The 25253-nt window shown below is 39.1% G+C and overlaps 2 protein-coding genes across 2 annotated transcripts; both read left to right on the top strand.

The window, feature by feature from the left end:
- The first annotated feature begins 12891 nt into the window (after positions 1-12891).
- On the top strand, positions 12892-15112 carry LOC145100179 (uncharacterized). Its single transcript, XM_079037550.1, has 2 exons — positions 12892-13171; positions 13936-15112. The coding sequence occupies exon 2, from the start codon at positions 13942-13944 to the stop codon at positions 15016-15018; it is 1077 nt and encodes a 358-aa protein (XP_078893676.1). The 5' UTR covers positions 12892-13171; positions 13936-13941; the 3' UTR covers positions 15019-15112.
- A 1653-nt stretch (positions 15113-16765) lies between these two features.
- Positions 16766-18817, top strand: LOC145101804 (strychnine-10-hydroxylase-like). The gene is made up of 2 exons (XM_079039069.1): positions 16766-17791; positions 17891-18817. Exons 1-2 carry the CDS (start codon positions 16772-16774, stop codon positions 18509-18511), a joined length of 1641 nt encoding a protein of 546 aa, XP_078895195.1. The 5' UTR covers positions 16766-16771; the 3' UTR covers positions 18512-18817.
- The last annotated feature ends 6436 nt before the right edge of the window (positions 18818-25253 follow it).

Below are 25253 nucleotides of genomic sequence, written 5' to 3'. Positions count from 1 at the left end.
TCCCACTCGTCGAGTTCCCCCTCATCTTCAAGCTACTCGTCGAGTCCACTCGAAGGACTCGCCGAGTTCAATAAGATCCACTTACATGCAGAGGACTTCTGAGTCATGCATGAACTCCAAACTGTAGATCTACCCTTCCCAAGCCTATTCCCCACGTAAAGTTGCAAACTTTACGTGTAAAGAGGGAGATCTAGGCAAGATACACCCATAGCTAGGGTTTAGGACCAAGAGGCTCCATAACCCACTCAATGACTGATACTTTACGGGATTCTAAACCAAAACAAGCATGGATCTGAGGTAGCAACCTCAGATCTGGACCTCAAGCTCAAGATTGATCTTAACCATGGCGTAAAAGCCCCAAAACTCATAACCAAGGAATATCTAAAGGAGGGAAACGAATTGATACCTTCTAATGCTCTGAAATGCTCCCCAAACTTCAGATCCAAAGCCACCCCTTGATGCTTCAAAGATTCCCACTTCTTCTTCCTCTTCTAAATCACTCAAAAATGGCTAAAAGCTTGAATGAACACAATGGGGGCTTAGGGTGCGGCGTTCAGGGTGTGAGAGGCTGTAAAGGAGCCCTAGGAAGAAGATTGAGACGTTTAAATAGGCTCCAAACCCCGGATTTAGGGTTTTCCTCGCACAGACCAGACTCGCCGAGTCCACTTGACGGACTCGCCGAGTTGGTCACTAACTCCTCGACCCAGATCCCGCTCCGACTCGCCGAGTCCTTCCTTGGACTCGCCGAGTCCCTCCAAAAATTAGGGTTTCCTTTACTTTCTTGGCTTCCAAAATCTTGGGTGTTACAACTCTCCCCCACTTAAACTAAACTTCGTCCTTGAAGTTTGCTATGGCCCACCGTTGCGGTCTACTTCCAATACCCCCACTAATTAATCCAACACCAACTGCCTACCTTCGCTGGTCTTCCTCCTGGTTACTAGCATCAATCCTTGGGGATATTCATCTCGGGTCAACCCTAACCCTGAACATTCTGGAAACACATCTTACTCCACCGACAATCATTCTGGTACTTTCCGAGTACCGCACTGAACCCGCAGAGGTTCTCCACTTCTTTCCTAGCGCAATCTCCTTGCCTTCCCAAGGCAAAGCCTCATAACCGACTTTTCCTCTGACACTGTGAAGGTCCTATCCTTCGCTAACTCCATCGCCCCCGCTTTTTCCAGAACGGGTCATCACCGTCAGTACTCCCTGACACTCCTTTCTGCCAACACTGGGTGTCGAGCACCCCTCGACCCAACTAACTGAATTCCACCATATGCTACATACTCGCACTGCCACCGACTGGCAATTCTGCTATACCTCGTCTGACTCTCTGATGAACTGTGACCACCCTGGTCCCTTCCAACCTATTAATGACTGGATTACCGGCTCCCACCGGTAGCTAGTCCCAACACCATCACTGGCCGCTCTCAGCGACTTCCAAAGAAACCTCGACCACCTATAACTGCTCAATCAATCCTGCCATCCAGGCACTATAAACCTGGGATCCCCAATCCCCTAACTTGACACTAAGGTCCCTACCAGGCCCCACCTGCGCTGCTAAAACTCACGGGCCTCGCCCACGGGTCCCACCCGCCTCTATCCTTCTAGTCTCACTAGTCTAGTCACTCACGCTCGGGCCTCGCCCACGGGTCTCACCCAGCCACACTACTAAGCAACCCTGCTCCCAGGTCTCACCTGCACTGCTAATCTCATACGGGCCTCGCCCACGGGTCTCACCCAACTATATCCTGGAGCGGCCTCTCCCAAGGTCTCACCTCTCAAGAGCTATACAGGCAACTCCCTATCATTCTCAACCACTACTCAATCTTGATCCCTACCTGATCACTAGGAGATAAGGGCCTCGCCCCAACTCCACTAACGGAACTACTAAGGAATGCTACGGCTTACCCATAGGCTTACATCACCATCCAATGCTTACCTCTAGTGAACGCTACAGCTGCCCTGTAGTCTTACAACACTTCCACTGCTGACTGCTAATACGAAGGCACCCACGTGCCATCAGCTTCTCAAGATCCTTATTCCGACTCCCGCGAGTCCTTCGGGCCATCCACAACCTGAATTCTCAACCATAACTAACCATTACCATCACACATACTAGCTGATGTGGAGTTTCTCAAACTCCCCGCCTTGAAATCCTCACTCCATCAAACGCTGAACTACCTCTCTCCCCTCTCGGAGGTCACACACTCATTCTGGGTCTGTGTGCTACTCCCTGGGCACACCCGGAGGATTCTCCCCCACTTCGATCCTGCCTACCCCTTGCTGCTCAATACCCAAAGAGATCCCGATCTTTGCTACCATTCCATAACCCATATACTGAGGAACCCAAGCCCGCCATAGCTAGGGATTTAGCCAATCCATCACAATCGTTGCACCACTCCGAACTGGCGAAACGTACCAAATCCATCCCAAGCATGCTACAGTTACTGCATCCCTCGAAACCTTCTTTAATAGGGCACACCCCCTAACTACCATACAAATATCCAAGGTATGCAGATGGCATATAACTCGATCACAATCAACCAATCAAAATAAAATGCTCATACCGATAATGATGCAGAACCATAACAATGAAATCATGCACAATATAAAAGAACGGAGAATGGAAATTGCATACCTGCAACGTCCGGCGTTGCTCGCGTCTCCAAGGTCGTCATCTGAAAAGCCCTGCTCCCTGCTGCAGGTGCCTCAACCCGGCCCAGACGACCATCTGTGATCCTCAAAGTCGTAGGGGCGGGTGCCATCACCCGTCCTGCCGAAGACAAACTGGGGCACTGAGCCTTCTTATGGCCCCGCTGATTGCAATGAAAACATATCAAGTCTGATCCCTGCGCGGCGGTAACAGTACAATCCCTGCTAAAATGACCAGTCCGACCGTACTTGAAGCAGCCAGACTCACCACCGCTACCACTCCTGCACGCGCCCCCGTGCGCCCTGCCACACTTTCCGCATCGACTGCGGTCCTGATGATCCCTCGATCTCGAATCCGATCCCTTGGGCCTTTTGCCCGAACCCGTAGCTACCTGAACCTCATCCGGCTTCCTCTTCCGGATCTGCTCCAAATCAATTTCCCTCTCCCTGGCCCGAGAAATCATATCTTCCAGCATCTTACAGTTGGACCTGCTCACGAACTCCCTGATGTCATCCCTCAACATCTCATGGTACCGAGTCTTCTTCATTTCCTCGTCCGCGACATACTGCGGTACAAGAAGAGCCCTCTCCCTGAACTTGGCGGTGATCTCCGCCACAGTCTTAGTAGTCTGCGTCAAATCCTGAAACTCTCGTGTCAGCTGCTGCACCTCGATCATTGGCGAAAACTCCGCCCTGAACCTGGCCGAGAAATCGCTCCAAGTCATCGCGTCCAACGCGACATCATCCCCCAAAGCATGACCAATCTCCTCCCACCAATCCCTCGCTCTGTCCTTCAGAAGACAGGAGGCGAGTCTAACCTTGTCCCCCTCGGGACACTTGCTCGTACGAAAAGCGTTGGCAACATCAGCCAACCATCTGCTGCTAGCAATGGGGTCCCTAGCCCCATGATAATCTGGTGCCCCGCAGGCTCTGAACTCTCGAAACGTCAAGGTACGCGCTCCCATCAATGCCATCATCTCAGTACGGAAGGCTCCCAGCCTCTCATCCAAGATCTCCAGTATACCCTCCTTGACCGTGCCAAAGATCACAGGAGTCTAAGCTAAAATGTTGCGCGTAACCTCAGCTGATATCAACTCTCTCATCCGCTCCTCGAGCTGCTCGGCCCCTGAACCCGAGCCTGATCCTTCTCCGGCGCCTGATCCGCCCGCTGGCCTCTCTCGCAATGTCACCATGCTGAAAATATACCACAACACTATCAGAAACTCATCACTGATGCGAGACCAAACATGCACTACCAGGTTCCCGGTCTTGTCTCGGCCTTTCCTGAATCGAGTACGGATCCTCTGCTTTCAGTAGTACAGGCCCATACTACCTTCCACATCTATCCGTACTTTCCTCAGGAATTGCTTTGACTCCACCAGGTCCCTTATCCACTAATACTGCTCCCAACACTATCTCATCCTAGGCTTACCCTAGGGAAACCTCTGACTCAACTCAAACCAGTCCTCAGCTGCTGAAGGTCTCCTTGTGATGCCAATTAGCCATCACCTGGATACCATCACATGCGACGAGGCTCAGATAATCCTTCAAGTAAAAGACTCGTCCCTACAACGGTTGGACTCAAACGAAAGCTGCACAATAGGGCCAAATCCGACACTCTGAGATTATTCAACCCTGATCACATGTGACGTGACGTATCCACCTAATGGCCAACTCCCATCACTCAAAATCCCACAATGCACAAAGCAAGCAGCATTCGGACAAGGGGAAAATCTAACCACCACATACTCAAGCAATCATATCCAAATAGCAAGAATCTGAACTAGCATGCAACACAACTCATAAACTCAGGCATAACCTAAACATGCTATCCTACTACTGTCTAATCAGCACTATCATGCAGCTCGAAAGCACAAATATCAGGCACATAAGGCATCATCCCTAGATCCTTAGTTCTATTCTAGCATGCTGTTCTATCAACTGATAATCATAACATAAACTTGTATGGGTATTTTGGGGTACTTACTTGAGCTCGGCTGATTGCATGCACCACACCCCTTTTCTCTTTCAAAATTCTTCTCTTTCTGGATTCTTTTTGCTTTTCTAAAACTGTTTTTCGTTCTCAAAATTCTTTTTACAAAACTGTCTTTTCACTTTTGAAAACTTTTATCCGACCCCTCAGTTTGAGTTCAGGCACACCCGAGAGTATGCCCGAATCCCTCAAACCAAGGCTCTGATACCAACTTGTAACATCCCAAAATTCAAGACCAAAAATTTCTTTTTGATAAAACATTACTTTAAACAAGACGTCATTCCAAAACATAATCTGAGTATAAGCTTTCAAAACACATGTTTATTATCAGAGTAAACATTCCCAGGCTGACTAGTCTATGGTGTGTGCCATGCGATCACCCCGAGCTCCTCCCTCCGCTACCGGAAGTACCTGAAAACAAAACTGAAAACCATAAGCACGAAGCTTAGTGAGTTCCCCACCTTACCACATACCATGCATAACCACATACTGGGCCACGCCCGCTATCCGGGGCCTCGCCCCCTACTTCGGGCCTCGCCTGCTACAACGGCCCCGCCGCTCCAGGCCCCGCCTGGCTTCGAGCCCCGCTCGGATACAGATCTGTTTCACTTAGGCCTCGCCTGTCACAGGGCCTCGCCCACTAACATATAATAGCACATAAACAAATCACATATCATCACATAAACTAAACATATACTAACAACTCTTTCTCTAAGGCCTCGCCTATCTCTGGGCCCCGCCCGTGTCCTACTACTGATGAGTCATGGAACCTCGTCCATACTCCTACTGTTAGTGAGATACGGGCCCAGCCCACCCTCACTCCTTTCCTAACTTGGGCCTCGCCCCTGCTCTGCTGCTACTGAGATGTGGAACACCATCCACACTCTGATATTGGTGAGATACGGGACCTCGCCCACACTCGCCTCCCTACCAGGCACATACAAGTATCACACAGACAACAAGTATAAACTATCACATAAACCGCTCCTTGGGCACCCGCCCTCTATCATTGGACCTCGTCCGAATATCATACTAGCACACTGTGCCTAAGGCTAACCCCCAGGTCTTCCACTCATAACTACATGGGCCGGCGTTGTGGCCGTAGACCCATTCATACAAAGGGAAACTCACCTGATACTGCTGAACTGCTGTTGCTAACCCCTTTGACCGCTACCTGACCACTGACTTCGAACTGCTGCTCCGCTAGCTCCCCGAGCTACCAATATCAACATAACACTTAGTCTAGCTGACCTTCAAAGGTCAACAAAGTCAACTCTAGTCAAGGTCAATGTCCTGGTTAAAGTCAACCTTCCAGGTCAACCCTACTCGTCGAGTCGCCCTACTGACTCGCCGAGTTCATAATTCTAGAGTCCTTCCACTCGCAACTCTACTCGCCGAGTCAGCCCCTGACTCGCCGAGTCTACTGATTCTCGATTCCTGTCCTGTCCAACTCACTGAGTCCTGGCTCGACTCGCTGACTCGAGACTCAACTCGAAGGGTTTGGGACCACGCGATCTGACTCGCCGAGTCTAAGAACAGACTCGCCGAGCACACGGCAATCTTCATCCAACTCGCCGAGTTGTTCATCCAACTCGCCGAGTTCATGCCTATCTTCATTCGACTCGACGAGTTGTTCATCCCACTCGTCGAGTTCCCCCTCATCTTCAAGCTACTCGTCGAGTCCACTCGAAGGACTCGCCGAGTTCAATAAGATCCACTTACATGCAGAGGACTTCTGAGTCATGCATGAACTCCAAACTGTAGATCTACCCTTCCCAAGCCTATTCCCCACGTAAAGTTGCAAACTTTACGTGTAAAGAGGGAGATCTAGGCAAGATACACCCATAGCTAGGGTTTAGGACCAAGAGGCTCCATAACCCACTCAATGACTGATACTTTACGGGATTCTAAACCAAAACAAGCATGGATCTGAGGTAGCAACCTCAGATCTGGACCTCAAGCTCAAGATTGATCTTAACCATGGCGTAAAAGCCCCAAAACTCATAACCAAGGAATATCTAAAGGAGGGAAACGAATTGATACCTTCTAATGCTCTGAAATGCTCCCCAAACTTCAGATCCAAAGCCACCCCTTGATGCTTCAAAGATTCCCACTTCTTCTTCCTCTTCTAAATCACTCAAAAATGGCTAAAAGCTTGAATGAACACAATGGGGGCTTAGGGTGCGGCGTTCAGGGTGTGAGAGGCTGTAAAGGAGCCCTAGGAAGAAGATTGAGACGTTTAAATAGGCTCCAAACCCCGGATTTAGGGTTTTCCTCGCACAGACCAGTCTTGCCGAGTCCACTTGACTGACTCGCCGAGTTGGTCACTAACTCCTCGACCCAGATCCCGCTCCGACTCGCCGAGTCCTTCCTTGGACTCGCCGAGTCCCTCCAAAAATTAGGGTTTCCTTTACTTTCTTGGCTTCCAAAATCTTGGGTGTTACACTGTGGTTGCTGCTGATGGAATACGCGTCCATCGTCGGGCGCCATGACCTTCTCATCGGAGGAACGAACTGGGGAGGAGCCCCTGCTGTTGGTCGAAGTCCGCCGCCGCCGTTCTCCTTCTTTTCTGCTGTGTTTTGGGTGTCGCCGCCATTGTTAGTTGCCGTCTCAAGGGTTCCAGTCGTCGCCTGCCACCTGTAGCGGCTAAGTGGGAGATGTCTCGGTCTTCAGATCATGTTTTTAAGTGTGCACATATGTTTTCTTGATTGGGAATCAAGAGGACCACCGGCTGTCATCGTGAACCACCACCACTGCTGCCTCTCCGAGGCTTCTGCCGCCGCCGTACGCCGCTAGATCGACGGAAGGATCCGTTTTCAAGAAAGTATGTGTGTGTGGGTGTTTATTTGGTCGGAAAACACATCACCACCACCGCAAGGTGGTGGCTGCCACCATACACCGCCATGTATGTGTGTTTACATTAGTTAGGGTGTGTGTGTGTGTGCTTTGGTATTTCATTGTAAATTGTAAAAGGAAATAGAATAATGAGAAAGAAACCATAACCACCATCGGCCGCTGTGTCGGGTGGTGGTGCGTTTTGCCTCTTTTGATTGATTCGTTTGGGGTGCTAGAAACCCTAATGGGCTTAGTGAAACCCTAATGGTCTCAAAGGAGCTCTAATGGGCCCAATGAAGCTTAATGGACTCTAATAGGCCCAATAAAGCCCTAATTGACATAAAAGGCCAACAAATTGATTAATGGGCTAATAATTGGATTGGAAAACCCTAATGTCAATGAAAACCTAACTTTAAGAATTAATTGGGTCACACACACAAGAATTATTTAATAACTTGGAATATTTAATAATAATCATTGGCGGAAATTAATCTAAGCAATATTGGACTTAATGGGTTAAGTCCTTAATGGATTAAGTCTTTAATGGGTTAAGTAGGAAACTTAACCCTAATCATCATTTTATGTGAAACCCTAATTTTACTTGGGTTTATTGTTGGGCCTTTCTATTGGGCCTTGATGGTTGGGTTATTAAATGGACTATCCAAGATCAAGCAAATGGTCTAGAGTAATTTAATGGGCCTATGGTAAGGCCCATGTGAGGGGCTTGGGCCCAATTTGGAAAATTGGGCCCTAGATGGGCCATAGTTTGGGCCTTAATGATTATATGATGTTGGGCCTCAGAATGAGACCATGTATAGGCCTAGGCCCAATTTGGAAAATTGGGCCATGTATTGGGCTTTGATTCCTAATTGACTTTGGGTCTACGGATTGGGCCTTGGGCTTGAATAAGCCAAGCGAGGGGTAATGTAGTAATTACCCAAAGAACGTACGTATGGTTATGTATTGGGACCCAATTATTAATTGGGTGTTATTTTGGTGTTGACAGTTCGGGAATCTGTCAGCCAGCAGCTGGGGTCGAGTCTGCAGGACTTCAGCAAGCGTGGGATTGTGTCTTCAGGACTTCAGCAGTGTGAGGTGAGTTACCTTCCAATAGTGGTGGGTCTATGGCCACAATGTCGGCCCACCAGTAGGAGTTGTATGTTAGATGATTCTCTTTGTGATGTCATCTAGGTTTGCTACTACCTGATATGTTATATGCTAGCATGGTACGTTGTATGTGATAGTAGTAGAGTTCGGTTGTTAGGACCAAAGGGTAGGTCAGACACCCCAGATACGTCTGACAGTATGTGATGTTTTGTTTATATGCTAGCATGATCTGTTATATGAGTTAGAGGTAGTAGGAGGGGAGCAGTCCCCGAGTTCGGTTGTTAGGACCGAAGGGTAGTTCAGACACCCCAGATATGTCTGATAATCTGTTACGTTATGATATGTGATAGTAGTAGTAGTATGGGGTGAAATAATCCTCGGTAGTCGGGTGAAATAGACCGACGGGTACGTCAAGCACCCCAGAATGGCTTGACCTGGGTAAGTCAGACACCCCAGAATTTTCTGACAGTACATTATGTTATGCTATGTGGTAGTAGTAGGGGGTGAAATAGTCCCCGATAGTCGGGTGAAATAGACCAACGGGTACGTCAAGCACCCCATAATGGCTTGACCTGGGTATGTCAAACACCCCAGAATGGTTTGACCTGGGTAAGGCAGGCGCCCCGGAATTGCTTGACAGTATATTATATGGTATGTGGTATGATGGGGGAACTCACTAAGCTTTGTGCTTACGGTTTTCATTTTTGGTTTCAGGTACTTCGTTTTTAAAGGAGAGGAGCCAGCTCGATTGCAGTGCATCACACTATGTTTTCCGCACATGAGATCCTTGGGGATTACGCTCTGATATGGTTTTATGATACTATGTTTTGGATTACTGACACTTGGGTTTTGACATGAGACGTTATTATCAATGTTTTTATACTGATGGTTTTATGTAATAACATAATTAAAATGAAATTTTTTGGCCTGTATTTTTGGGATGTTACAGGTAGGCTATGATAAAGTTGGCAACTTATCACTTCTTGAGATCTCTTGGTTATCCTATGTTCCAGATCTAGACTTTCATGTTGTTTGGTGCAATGCTTGGAGTTTTAACTCCATTTCTTACCCTTTTTGACCTATTTGTGGGAGTAACATGCATTGGACATGCATGTCCATAAAGTAACGATTTTTATGGTTCATTTAAGGGCAAGGAAGCCCTTTGGAAAGTTGGAGCAAAGGCAACTTAATGGATTAAGTCCTTAATGTGAGAAAAATGATTTCTAGCAGTGGCTACGATGTGACCAAAGAATGACCACGACATGGTGGAGTCTCATTTCATGATTTTTTTGGTCCTGCCATTCCACGATGTGGCCAAGGAAGGCCTACGACATGGCAACGTCTTGCGTGTCGCTTATTTTGTCTGGACATGCCTACGACGTGGCCAAGAGATCACCACAGCGTGGTAGATATTGACCTGGTTGACCTTTGAATTTTGACCAGTTTGACCTTGGGTCAAACTTGGAGGATTTGGATTGTTGATCAAGGATTTATCTCTTTTGGTGTTAGTTGGTTCACAAGATTGAGCAGTGCAAGGTGTGAGAGTGTTGTTGTACTTCTTCGATTCTTCAGTTCAAGTGAGTTTCTCATTATGCCATGTATCATATATATATATATATATATATATATATATATATATATATATATATATATATATATATATATATATCCTTTGCATGGTATGATACATGGTACTGTTAGAGTACAAGTATGCTAGTTAAGTAGGTTGGCTCCTTGTTATGCTTATGCAATATGGGACCTTTGTTGTCTTGGTATGCTAGACTGGTAAGGCCTTGCTTGTTGATTGTATGATACTGCTAGGTGTCATGATTGGTTAGGGTAATGATAGTATTGACTGTTGTTGAATGTTTACCCTAAGGGATTGTATGCAGTTAAGTGGGATAACCTGAGAACTCGTGGTCTAATGCTCGACTACATGATTCTTGTTTGATTTATTGCTTTTGGGTGGATCATTTGTTCGAATGTTTATCTGATTTCGACTATGTATAGCTTTGAAATTGTATGGGAGGTCAGGATTTTGTCCTTAACAATAGTACAGAAGACCAAGATGTAGCTCTTGCCAATGGAGTTTGGGCTAGGCTCGTTGTGTATGGTTGGATAGGGCCCGTATGTATGTTTGGGCGGGGTCTGTTATCAGGGGCGAAGTATTTAAGGGGCCAGGAGGGGCAGTGCCCCCCCCCCCTGATTTTTGGGCTAGAGATAGAAATTATACTTCAAAAAATTTAATTACAGGCCTGTTATCTTCAAACTTGGGCTTTGGCCCCTCCCGAATCCAGATTCCAAGAAGCAATCCAAAATCTCCAAGAAATAGAAATCAAAATCGGTTCTTCCCCAATTCCGTTCGCTGAATCGTTGTTGCCTGCTGTCGTTGTTGGTATGTTGAGTCACTCGCTTCAGTTGCTTGGTCTCACACTATCATTCTCGCAATCGCCCATCACTAAGCGCCATTCACCAAAAATCAGGTATGGAATCCCGAATCTTGTTCTTTCTTTCCAGTTCACTTGTTGCTGCCTGATGTGCTGCACTGTTGGCTGTTGCTACTGTTTGCAAGTTTCTCCTAAGTTCTAACTCCTCTTTTCTCTCGGTCCAAACTCCAAATTAGGGGTTAGAGTTTCTTATGTCAATTTGTAAGTTTCTCCTGAGGCCCCTGAATGAAAAGCTATATAAACAAACTTGGATATTCTATTGTGACAATTGTAAGTTGTGTGGTGATATTTCGACTGTGCAAAACCTGCTGACCTGTTGAATCCAGATTGTAAGATATCTCTGTTCTTGTGGAGTTGTTTCAGGTGTTATATTCCTTTAAACAAAGTTTTGATCTTGCTAATGTAGAGTTTGGATCGCAAGTCACTTAATTAGGGCTTAATTTATTTGCAAATAAGTTATATGAAGTTTTTGTTTTGAGCTACAAAATTGATAGGAGATTTCTTTGTTGATTTAACACCTACAATTTTTCACATAAATCACCTTTGACACATAATCAAGCCTTCATTGATATGTGCACAGCTGTAGTTTAAGCAGCTCATAAGATTCCCACAAGGTAAAACTTCTGCCTAGCAAAATTCTCCTTGCAAAAAGTGATAATATCTACCTTAAGATGTGATTAGAGTTCATGGGCTCATCACTTTTATAGCCTCTTCATTTAAATGTTGGAATAGAAAGTATGTGAGAAACCGACCTCGTGGTGCTCTAAAATGACTAAAATCAGAGAAACACGGGAAAAAGAGAAACAGGGGAAACCTTTGGGGCAAATTTTCTACTGTGTTTATTTGAGATTCTCAATCTAATCTGAATAGGAACAAAACTACATAAAACAAAGGAAATTCCTACAGATTAGCAACGGACTCTCGGCCCCCCCTAGATAATTGTTCAAGCTCCGCCACTGTCTGTTATGAGAGTTGGGTTGGGCCTATTATGTATGATATATGTATGTGGATAGGAGTTTTGGTTGCTCGACTCTATAGTCGAGGATTGTATGTGGATGCGTTGTATATATGGTGGAATATGTAGTATACTAGATAACTCACTAAGCTTTATGCTTACAATTGCGGTTAAAATATTTTGTAGGTTGTTCGTGAGAAGAGAACTCGATGGGGTTGTACACACGCATCGAGAATATTCGTTTACGTGGTTTTGTAATTTAACTATGATAATGTGCGATTTTACCAAATGAATGTTACTTAATGATTTCCGAGATAAAGGTTTTAATTGATTAATTTATTTTGAAAATGAAAAATCTATTTGAAATTTTCACGATGTTACAAAGCATATATTTGGAGCTTTGCCCATTTATCATGACCAATAATTTCCAATCAGTTATATTACCATGAAAATGAATGTTGAAGCCTAGCTAAACTCTCTTTGAAACCTGATATTATATGCGTTTTATATGTCTACCAGAGTAAAGCTGTGGAAACTACAACTGCTTGATTTATTGTAAACCTAATTCGCAGACTCATATTCAAACTTTGACAACAAACCTTGTGATATGTATTTGGGAAGACATGCCTATGTTAAGTGGAATTGATTTCACACTCTCTTACTCCCAATTGTTGGATTATGTAGAATCTATAAATGGTTATAGAAATGGATTTATATTTTAAAACAATTCAATTTTAATGTATTTCGTTTCTGGTTTTTATATATAGAAAACCGTAGCCGAAACACGATAACTTTCTTATGCACAACAATTTAGGTTTTAGAGGTTATATAATATACAAATTGTACAATTTTTTAAAACATGAATAGTTACGTAAGAAAAAACACTTCCCAAAAAACCATACCCTGTAACAAAAAAAAAAAAAAAGAGTTTTGGAACCAAACGGTTTGTTTTTAATTTAGCTTTGGGTTTTGTTCAATCTTGTTTGTTCGATTTCAGTTTTTCTTGCCCAGCCCTATAACCCTATTTCCGGAGAAATGAAGCGAACTAGCAGAATTATCGTTCCTGGATTGCTATAATTGTGGAAGCAATGTCTCGCAATTCCATTTCTGCCGATTAAAATTCTTAATCCTAGAAACTCAAACATATTCTTCTAACCAAATCGTCTACCACGGTGAAAGGTACCTTTCTTGTCAAATATTTTTACTTTCAGTTTCATCTTTTCAGTTTCGCTTAGTTGATTGCTTGATTATCTAGGGTCTAATTTTTTATATCAATGCGATTTATTACTCATTCATAAGTTTCTTGAAGTAATGATTTAAATCTGTTTCTGTAGTTGAGTAAGTCACAGCATAAATGTTTATTGATTTCTTGACAATTAAAAAAAAAAAATTTATAGACCTGGAATTTGTCGATCGTTGAACTATACCTGGAATTTGTCGATCGTTGAACTATGTTAATTCACACCTTGATGGTTTATGGTCTCCTAATTTTATTATCACAATTTGATTAAATGATCATTTACTTTTGGGGAAATCTAGCAGTTTGATCCATTTGACGCGTGACTTACAGCCTTTTCGGTTTCTTGATTCTTGATTCTTTAAGTAGCATTTGTTCTTTTTATTTATTTATTTATTTATTCTGTTGATGCTAAATTTTCGAATAGTTTTTTCTTGTTCAATGGTCAATTAATCGTTCAGATCATTCACAGCTTTTTCTGCCTCTATAAATGAGTAATAGACTTAGCCAATTGTATATTAGGAATGCAATTCTTGTTAAGACTTTTTACCTTCTCTAGAACTGCTAATTTCCACTTTGCGTCATCTAAGACTTCTTTAACATGTCTACGCACAATTAGATTGTCTATCTTTTTGTTTTTCTTTTTTACCTCATGATCCTTTTCATATTTGTGCTTATTTTCTCTTTTTCCTTTTGCTAAGTATAGGAATTAATGGCTAATACAAGGAGTAGGAATAGAAACCAGAATCATGATGATGCATCTTGTAGGAAGAAGAGGTTCAAAACTCGTGACAAAAGTGGTGTTATACCCTGGTCAGATCTGAACCATGATGTGCTTCTTTTAGTTCTAATGAAACTGGGAGCGGTTGATTTTATTGCATTCAGTGGAGTTTGCAAGTCATGGAGATCACTCGCACTCCCTAACAAGAAGATGTTTATGCAATCCAGACCACCAATGTCGATATGGATCAAAGATTGTTCTTATAAGAAAGAATGCTATTTACAAGACTTTGAAGGAATAAAGTTCAAAATCCGCATTCCTAATTCTATTGGCAGGAGATGTGTTGGATTAACTTGTGGCTTCTTGATCTTGTTTGGGAGTAAAGTCCCTGACTTTTGGCTTGTGAATCCCATCACAAGGCATCAACTTTATTTCCCTCCGTTCCCTTGTTTAGCAAAGTGTGATTCGATTAAATCTATCCTTGTCTTTTCACCTTCAATATCTGGGTGGGTGTTGGTGGCGTTTCTGAAATATAGTCATTCAATTTGGTTTTGTATATTGGGTAAAGGAGAATGGATTCATGTCTACTCTGCTTACACCCTCCTTGATTTACTTGCTTTCAAGGGGAAGATATATACCCTATCATCCATCAGTAGTTATTTATGTGAAGAACTTAAACTCTATCCAAATCCCAAATTGACATTACTTAAAACCAATAATTTTCCAAAACCGGCTTGGAGCTTCTTACATCGGGAGTTTGTAAATGCAGGTGAAAAGCTTTATCTCTTGGATCGCGATCCAAAAAAAGATCTCTTTAGGGTTCAGGAACTAGATTTTGGTGAAATGAAATGGGTGTTGTTAGAAGGAAAGGAAATAGAGGAATATGGTTTCTTTCTTAGTGTCTTGAATATTTCTGTTGCTATTAAACCGAAGTCGTTGACTAACTCTCAGTTATTACATTACAGGAGATATGCTATCACTAAGAAAAGTCGAAAAGGTAGGTTCAATATTGAACACATGTGGTATTTCCCTCATGAATGTTTGAATGTTAATATCATACATGAGTGACACTTTTTACCACTCTGTGTCTTTGTTTGTATCTTTGCATATATTTGATATTCTCAAAACATGATTGTTTTAAACAGTTTCCTCACTTGTTCCATTTGGTGGGCACAACTTTCATTTATATCATCTGTTACTTGTTTATCTATTATATTTTATAGAACAGGTCATTCAATCTATGGGGTTGAAGATAAATATTCATCTGGAACTACATTGTTTGATTTTTTTTAATAATAGGACCCATCTAAATGTTATGGAATATGTCTCAAAACAGAAATAGACGATTTCTTATCCAATAACTACATCTCTTTCAACCGATCCTGGAATTGATAGAGTTCAATTCCAATATCAATAAAAAATACACATGAATAAAATGCAAGAGGATGGTTTTTAGCATTTTTACTTAAAGATGTTTGCTTTCACTTTAGTTGTGTTTTTTTGAGCAATGTGGGATAAGAAGCATACAAAGCCCAATAGAAATGGTTTTAGTCTCTTTACATATTACATGTTTGTTTTCCCCAGTTATTGTTAACAATTTGATTATTTCATTTTCTTTCGACAAAATTGCATAAATGATTCATGTGGTTTTGGAAAAGTTCCAACTTCAAGATTGTTATTGTGTCCCAAGAAATATATCCTTCTCATTAATATCAATATATAAGAGGAGTGTACCAAGGTAAAAGCGTAAAAATCTAAAACCAAATAATAATAATAATAATAATAATAATAATAATATATAAGAGGAGTGAACGGGAGGAAGATTCGGGACGTCTAGATGGGACGGGTGCGCCTAGTTATGATATTAATGCTAATATAAAACAATTATTTGATCATATAAATATGATTTTAAATGCGAAACTCAAATCAAAATATCAAATGAATTTAACAATGTTTAAAATAGCTAAAAAGGTTTAAATGTTTAAAAATATGAAACCAAAACGACATATCAAATTAATTAAAAAGGCAAAAACAATTTTTTGTAATAGTCGAAAGTATTCCAAATAAATGGTTTTTAAATTAATCAACAATAATAATAGACGAAAATAACAGACAATTATAAATTATATTACGTTATTTCACAACGATGGTTGGAATTTTAAATATTAACCATCGTGATCAAAGACTAAAAACGTCAAATAAGTCATTTCTAAATTATTAACTACGCTAAAGATAATATTAAATTAAAAAGCATATTTAGTTTTACCGATACGAACAATAATATTGATGAAGACATTATATTAATATAATAACAATGATTATGACAACGACAAGGACGTCATTGCCAACAACAGTGAGTAGACATCAAGGACGGCAGCAACCGTAAAAATAACAATAAGAATACCAACATTCCCTTGTCATTTGGTACCCTGTTACAGGTTTTGGTATCATAAAGAAACGGAAAAGACGAAAGCAATAGACTTCAATTCATCAGGGAGATAATTAATTATTTTTTGTTTCACATGAAATAGCTTCTTTGATTCTTTCCTTTTATAACTATTATATTGAAAGGTAAAACCTAGAGCATACAAACAGGCCGAGGATACTTCATTTTCTAAAATATAAAATACAATAATTTTTTTATTATGGAAGCAAAATACCCTATATATTTTATTCAAGATATTTTAGGAACACATGTTAAAGATCATTGGTCAGATATGTTTATATTTGGCACGGTTCCCAAAAACTTGTTTATGATTTTTATATTTATACTTGGATTCCAAAAAGCTACACACGCCTACTTATACCCTTATATGTACCCATGCAACAATATATGAGCTTAATTACTCCACTCTTTATTCATAAAGAAGCCATGGAGTTCCATCTCTCATATTCATCCATTGTACTCACAAGCTTTTCTCTTATCATACTACCTTTCCTAATCTACATCCTCAACAGAAACAGAAAAAGGGCAACGAGAGGAAAGAACCGAAGACCACCACAAGCAAAAGGAGCATGGCCTATAATCGGACACCTACACCTTTTGGGTGGACCTCAGCTACCTCACCATGTTTTAGGTGACATGGCAGATAAATATGGCCCTATATTTAGCATTAAGCTTGGTGTTCACGATGCTCTGGTGGTGACTAGTGGGACGATAGCTAAGGCTTGTTTTACTACAAATGACAAGGCCTTTGCAAATCGACCAAAATTAGAGGCAACAAAACTCATGGCTTATGATAATGCCATGTTTGGTCTCGGTCCATATGGGGAGTATTGGAGACAAATGCGCAAGATGGTCATGCTTGAAGCTCTATCTCAAAGGCGAGTTGATATGTTTGGACATATTCGAGCTTCAGAGCTTAGAGCATCCATCAAAGATTTATATGTTGGTTGTATAAGGGACACAACGAGTGAAAATTCAGAGATGGTGATTAAGGTGGAGATGAATCAATGGTTTGGGAAGTTGGTTGCAAATGTTATGGTTAGGATTATTACAGGGAAGAGGTTTTTGCCACATGAGGAGGAAGGGGTTCGATTTCAGACCATAGTAAGAAAATTCTTTGAGTTACTTGGGGCATTTGTGGTTTCTGATTTTATCCCTTACCTCAAGTGTTTCGATGTGGGTGGATACATAAAAGTAATGAAGAAGACAGCCAATGATTTGGACAACATCTTTGAGGGTTGGTTAAAAGAACACAAAAAAGAAAGCAAATCTCCCCAACAAGACCATGAAGGCAACCGAGTCTTCATAAATGTGTTGAATTCCATTCTTCAAGATGCTTCTCAAGAGGAATTCCCCGGTTTTGACCATGATACAATTATCAAAGCCACATGTCAAGTAATTAAACTCATACTTTTTCATCTCATTATTTCGTGATTCATTTCCAATTAATGTTTTGTAGTTTTCCGAAACCCTAATTCAAGATCCATTTGGCAGCAACTCCTAGTAGCAGGCTTGGACACGACATCTGGGACATTAACATGGGCTTTAGCATTACTGATCAATAACCCAAAAACACTAAAAACTGCACAAGACGAAATTGATGAACATGTTGGAAGAGACAGATTGGTCGAGGAGTCAGACATGAAGAACTTAATCTACCTTGATGCGATCATCAAAGAAACATTACGTTTATACCCAGCTGCACCTCTCTCAGCTCCTCATGAGTCAACGGAGGACTGCATTGTGAGTGGCTACAACATTCCAAAAGGCACTCGCCTGTTGGTCAATCTTTATAAGATGCATCGCGACCCAAACATCTGGCAAGATCCCCTCGAATTTAGGCCGGAGAGATTCTTGACAACTCAGAAGGATATTGATTTCAAAGGGAAACATTATGATTTACTTCCTTTTGGTAGTGGTAGAAGAATGTGCCCTGGTATTAACTTTTCCCTCCAGGCTGTGGGTTTAACACTCGCTACTTTGATTCAACAGTTTGAGATAAAAAATCCATCAGATGAACCTATTGATATGACTGAAAGCTCCGGAATGACTATCTGCAAATCAACTCCACTAGATGTCCTTTTGGCCCCGCGGTTATCCTCTAATATGTATTAGGTTGGTTGATGATGATATATCAAGTTCAAATGGCCTACAAATCCCTAAGAGCCACCATGCAGTTCCAGTAACAGTCATAAAGTAACCGAATCTTGACCCTAAAAACATGATCCATTTTCATTCTGGTTTGAGAATGTGTATGTACTTGGTGATCAAGTTAATATAAGCTTAAATATTGTTGTGTAATGAAGTAAGTATATATTGTGGTTAAATTCGTTTACCCCTTGTATGATATCATCTTCATGCCATGAGTTTAAATCCATATAATTTGTTCCTCGTGTCATCAAGAACAATAATAGTGTAATATATATCAAGTCTGATTATAGTGTCTTAATTAACATTTATGTTTGAAGTAATGTGTAGTGTAACATCCGCATCTTCATCATATCTAACTATTTGCATTAATGTGCGTAGAAGAGGAATAAGTGATTGTTGTTGTGAAGATGAGGCTCGGTTGTGTCCGATTACACATCAAAGAAGCAAGAGAAAACCTGAGGGGACAATTAGTTAGCCCATTTTTTTTGTTTTTTGTATTTTTTTCCAAAAAGTAGTATTTAGAGTATTTTTCGTTCCCAAGAAATAAATCACATTTTTTGCCGACTTGAAGAATGATTGAATAAGTATTTAGAGTTGAATTTTCCATTATTGGAGGGAAAATGATTTTATAAGATTGGTGGGAGCGGGCAACGCCATTAGGCGTTATTCCGACGTGGACGACAAAAAACGGTGTTATAACGTCTTGTACACCCCCCCTCTCTTGCGTTTTTTGGTGTTATGATAAAAGATGTTATTATGGTAACGGTAGGAAAGGAGACATTTTATTGGAATGGTCACATTTTCGATCGTTTGCAAACGGTCACGAAAATCTAAAAAAAATCCCTATTAATATAAATACACAATATTTTTATCTCTATTTTACCTACAAAACTCAACAAATTCTTTTAAGAATTCCTATTTTTTTCAATTTCATTTTCTTTTCTAGTACTCTATTTAATTAAAAAAACTGGATCTTTTTGATTCGTTACATCCATACAATCATGATATCGACGAGGATGATATATTCGTGTGTATGATGTATCGATATGTTACCGACATGCTACCCCAAGAGTCAACTCCACTAATGACCAGGCGTGCGGCGTTGAACAGAGATCATGAAGAATGACATAGACGTCTATTACACGATTATTTTACGGATAATGTGTCTACCAACCTAGCGATTTTAAAAGAAGGTTTCATTTGTGGAAAAATGTATTTCAACGAATAACCAATGCAATGGAAAACGTGTACTGTAATTACAGTTTTAAAATTTAAATATATGTTTCTTAGATTATTAAATAATTGTTTTAAAAATTAAGTATATGTTCTTTAGATTATTAAATAATTTTTTTAAAAATTAAATTTATGTTTAGATATGAATATTTCCAAATGTGGTATGATGCGAGAGGTAAACGAGGTTTTACAGGGTTGCAAAAATGTGTTGTTACAATCAAGAATATGACTTTGGGAGGGTGGGGGGGTCGTCTGATTCTATTGATGACTATATGAGAATATCAAAGCGAACTGCACGAGAAATGTTATATAGATTGGCGAGAGGTGTTATTGAAACCTTCGCTGACAAATACTTGCGCAAACCTTCATTGAATGACATGCAACAACTATATGTGGCACATGAAGAACGTCATGGTTTTCTGGATATGCTTGGAAGCATTGATTGCACAAAGTGGATTGGAGATATTGTCCTATGGCGTGGAAAGGTCAATACACAAGTGGTCATCTTGGATCACCTTCGTTAGTATTACAGGTTGTTGCATCACAAGACTTATGGATTTGACATGTTTTTTCGGAGTTGCGGGTTCTAACAACAATGTAAACGTTCTTGATCAGTCATCAATATTTCAACACTTTTTGACAGGAAAGGCATCGGATGCTCCTTTCACAGTAAATGACCATGAGTATAAGTTCGGGTATTACCTCACGGATGGAATATACCCACCATATTCCACGTTTGTGAAGGCGTTTCGACACCCGATAGAACCAAGAGACAAATTTTTCAAAAGAAGACAAGAAGGAGCACGTAAGGACGTGTGACGTGCTTTCGGAGTTCTGAAAGCAAAATGGCACATAGTTAAACATGTGGCACGACCTTATGAGTTAGACACTCTACGAGATATTATGTATGCATGTATCATATTGCATAACATGGTGATTGAAGATAAAGGACGAAACATTGCGGAGTATTCGCCTACGGAACCTGGACACATTCAATTTCAACCAAGGACAACAGAATACTTACATAGAGTCGTTGATATTCAAGACCAACGAAAACACAAATAACTTCGAAAAGACTTGGCACATAATATCTACGATGACACTGAAGATGAATAATTTAGATCAAAAATGTAATTTCTTTTATATTTTTTTTTTTGGATTTTAGGTTTTAAATGTTTTTATCCTTAGTTGTAATTTTTTATGTTGTTTTTAATTTAGGATTTAAAATTTTATTTTTACTTTTAAAAAATTATTTTTAATTTATGATTTAATTTATATGATAATTATAAATATTATGACATGAATAAAAAAGAAATTGGAAATATAGAAACTAAAAACATCAAAAAAAATAAATAAAAAATAAATAGTGTTATTACATGTTATTTGGTGTTGCTCATTTCCACGTTGGGTATTATAACATCCATGTATGATTAGGATGATGATGTGACACCTTTTAGGTGTGGTGACATGCAATAACATGTTGTCCACACCCAACAGCCTAAGATAATGAAATATCATTTCTACAAACATTTAATCGTTCTTTTTTACACGATTTATCATAAAACTGATTCGAACTGTTCAAAACCTACAATTTCGACTGGATTCTGCAGGTTAATGTGTTTTTTGTACACAAAACTTTTGTGCATACATTTTACCATTACATTATGTCTTTGTCATCTTCCATTAATACAAAAAGTACCTATGGCATTGGTTATTAAAAAAAGGGTTGCCATGGATTTGTTTATTTGCGTCACTAAAAGTCATTAATCAAATCTCAATAATATTTTAGTCACATGTTAACTTAAAGTCATCACAAAATGTCATCAACTATGACGGTTTTTTGTTTGATATATGGTTTTATGTTGTGATGACTATTAACCGAGACGTAAAAGCATATAAGGTGACACAAATTTAAATTTTATGTGAACAAATCATAATCACGGTTTAATTCATTGATAAAACATGTGACTAAATATTTTTATTGACTAATTAAAAAAAACAAAACATGCAAGTAAAATTATTTTATAATCACGTTTTTTCATCTTTATTAAAATTTCAACATTTTGGTTCCTTACTTATAAAATTTTCCTCTCTTTAATCCTAAAATTTCAACGATTTTGTTTCCATCCTTACCACAAATTTTCCCTCTCTACCCTGAAGTTTCAACATTTTCATCCAAGCAAGAAAGGACTGTGTTAGACTTAAATAGTCATGTTCCATGTTTGTAGCTGCCATCTCCCAATCCCACCTTTGGATCGAAAACAACTCACCATACGCACCTGCTCTTCATATTTCTCCTTCTTATTTCTCTTCCTCTCTAACCCTAATGCACCTTACTGCACTTCTTCTCTCAACTTCCAGATACCTGTTTGGATTCCCCACACAGATACACACACTCATGATTGAAGGCAGAAACGATTGAAGGCAAGAATTGGCGACAAGGGCATGATTGAAGGTAGAAACGTGAAAATAAGTGAATGTTATTCTCGATTAGCTAAAAAATTACACCTCTCAATGAAGAAAACGAGGAGACTGAAAACTATGAGGAGTCCTTTTAGGTTTTTCTGACTCGAGGTTTTATAGAATTTTGTTTTTCTCTTTGATCTTTCATACCGAGTTGGTAGGGACGAGGACGAGGTGTAGAGGTTCGAGAACTTAGGCAGGGTACCGAAGTTCAATCCTTAGCAGGGAATCACCCTGAGTCGCAATCGATATGAGATTTGGTCCCAAGTAATGGTAAAAAATAATGTGTGCCTGCGTTTTGCTTTCAATTTCAGTTTTAGTCAAATGTTTCATCTCCCCTCCTATCTAAACTCAAAAATACAGCTTTCAGTTTGTTCTTTGTGACTTTGCAAGTTTAGATTGGAGGTTGATTTTTAATTTTGATGCTCTTCACGACTTGATGCTTAACCTGATTTATGATTGTCATGAAAAAGCCCCCAATTTTACATAAAATAGTTATGTCTCAGGTCCATTTTTTGATACATTAAAACCCTAAGATAACTTAAAAATTGGTTCAGTTTTACCTGGTGGCCGAATTTGACCTTCTAAACCAAGGTTTTGAAAACTGAACCGGAGACCGAACCAGTCGTCTTACTGGTTCGAGGGTTCAAGTGGTCCAACCAGTCGGACCGGTCTCAAAAACCGGAAAAACCGGTTGATGTCTTAATTATATTTAATTATATAAAAATAAAAAAAATAATAATAAATATTTTTTAAAATTTCCGGTTTTGACCGGTTCAACCGAACCGGTTTTTACCGGTTCACACGAATACCGGTTTTTTGGCCTTAAAGAATCGGACCCGGTCACCTTAGTTGAATGGGATGGAATTTGAGGAGTTGGAAGCTGACGTGGCTCCAAGTCAGCACTACTTCCATCAAAGAAAAGAAAAAGGCGACGACCTTGAAAAGGTAGCGAGGGAGATTCGAACTCGAGTCTTCCACAAAGCAAGGAGCGTTTCAACCACCAAGCTGAAGGAGTTTTGGTGTTTTTACTTCACAACATGTTATATTTATTATGTAACTAGTTTATAACCCATGAAAATCACGGTTACAAAATTAATTAAACTTTAATAGTAAAAACTTAAAACCATTAATCATTTATTTTAATAAATATATAAAATTATAATCATTGATTTAAATAAATATATAAAATTATAATAATTGATTTAAATAAATATATAAAATTATATCACTTTATAATTTGTGTTACTTTTATTTTATTTTTTATTCTAATGTTATTTAATTTAATATAATTAGAGTGGAAAATTTAAAATTTTGAAATTTAAAATGAAGAATAAATAGGTTGACAAGTGGCATGTATTAATTAGTAGATATAATAGAGTGACGCATGGCAAAAGAAAAATAAAATATGCATTAATTATAAGGCCTGATATGGTGACACATGTCAAAAGAAGAATAAAACTATTCTTTTATTAGAATACAAGATTTTCTGTAAAAACTAAATAATAATAATAATAATAATAATAATTATTATTATTATTATTATTATTATTATTATTAATTCTTATTTTATGAATTTATACATACATTTTTAAATATATTTTAATATGTATTTTATACATTTTAAAACATATTTATATATAAATAATGTTTTATACATATAAGTAACGTATGGAATTATTTTTACACAAAAACATGTATAAAAGACATATTTATATAAATACATAAAAAACATCTTCATATGTAAAAAAAACTTTATTTTTATATATACATATGTTTTTAAAATGTATAAATACATAAAAAGATATATCTTTTATACGTATAAATAAGTATGTATAAATTCGTAAAAGGATATGTTTATATATATATATATATATATATATATATATATATATATATATATATATATATATATATATATATATACAAACTTATTTATACATTATAAAATGTTTTTATACATTTTTAAAGGTATATATAAAATAATAATAAGAACGCATTTATATATAAATGCCTCAAATAAGATCTAGCAAAAATAGAAATTAAAAAACATTTATACCTTTAAAATATATTTATATCCTTATAATAATAATAATAATAATAATAATAATAATAATAATAATAATAATATGATTTTAGAAGTATAAATATCATTTTAAATATATATATATAAATACAGTTGAAAACAAATTTATGTTTATATATTTATATTTATTTAAAAATATATTCGAAATTATATGTATATGTCACACCCCAAAACCGAGAACGGCGGAATACGTTCTGAGGTGAAGGACGTACAGTATCATAACAATTGCATAATAGTAAAAACAAGCGATAACAACCATTGTATTAATATAATGATTTTAAATACAAGCGTATTCTATATAGTTCTGATAGACACCAAAAGTATAAACAAAACAAATGATGGGTCTTGTATACGCTTCATCTTCTCAAAAGCTGCACCAGTACTGTCTATCTTTGACTTGAGGATACAAGTTATTTTGAAAACTAGTATCAGCATAAAGCTGGTGAGTTCATAAGATTTTAGTGTCGTTGCTCGTATAATAACAGTAAAGAAGAATATGATTTTGAATTTCTCTGTATCTTATTTCATCTGTTTACATGTATTTATATATAAATAGAAATTGAGCTGTCACTCAACGATATCTCCACATAATCTGGTACTATCTACACGTGTATAACAAAGACTAAAGACTAGGGCTATTTGACCAAGTTACAAAGACTAATTCATGATTTGTTTATTAGTTGTTATCACCCCCCTGCAAGCTCAAGTGGAGGTTGAACTTGAAGCTTGGACCTTAGCTGAGAAACTCGATCTTTTCCTAATGGTTTAGTAAAAATGTCAGCTAACTGATCCAGAGAGGATACTTGACAGATTTGAAGGGCATCAGCATCAACTTGTTCTCTGACAAAGTGAAAGTCAAGAGCAATGTGTTTGGAGCGTGTACTAATAACTGGATTTTTGCACATGAAAGTGGCGCCAACATTG

The sequence above is a fragment of the Lactuca serriola genome, chromosome 4, assembly GCF_051521515.1.
Source record: "Lactuca serriola cultivar US96UC23 chromosome 4, Lser_US96UC23_V15, whole genome shotgun sequence".
NCBI lineage: Eukaryota > Viridiplantae > Streptophyta > Magnoliopsida > Asterales > Asteraceae > Lactuca > Lactuca serriola.
Note: the sequence above shows the minus strand (reverse complement) of the source record. Positions and strands in the feature narration are given on the sequence as shown.

Coding starts and splice junctions, on each gene's coding strand:
- LOC145100179 (XM_079037550.1), top strand. CDS start 13,942: ATGGCTAATACAAGGAGTAGGAATAGAAACCAGAATCATGATGATGCA.
- LOC145101804 (XM_079039069.1), top strand. CDS start 16,772: ATGCAACAATATATGAGCTTAATTACTCCACTCTTTATTCATAAAGAA. Junction 17,792..17,890: donor TTATCAAAGCCACATGTCAA/GTAATTAAACTC, acceptor TCCATTTGGCAG/CAACTCCTAGTAGCAGGCTT.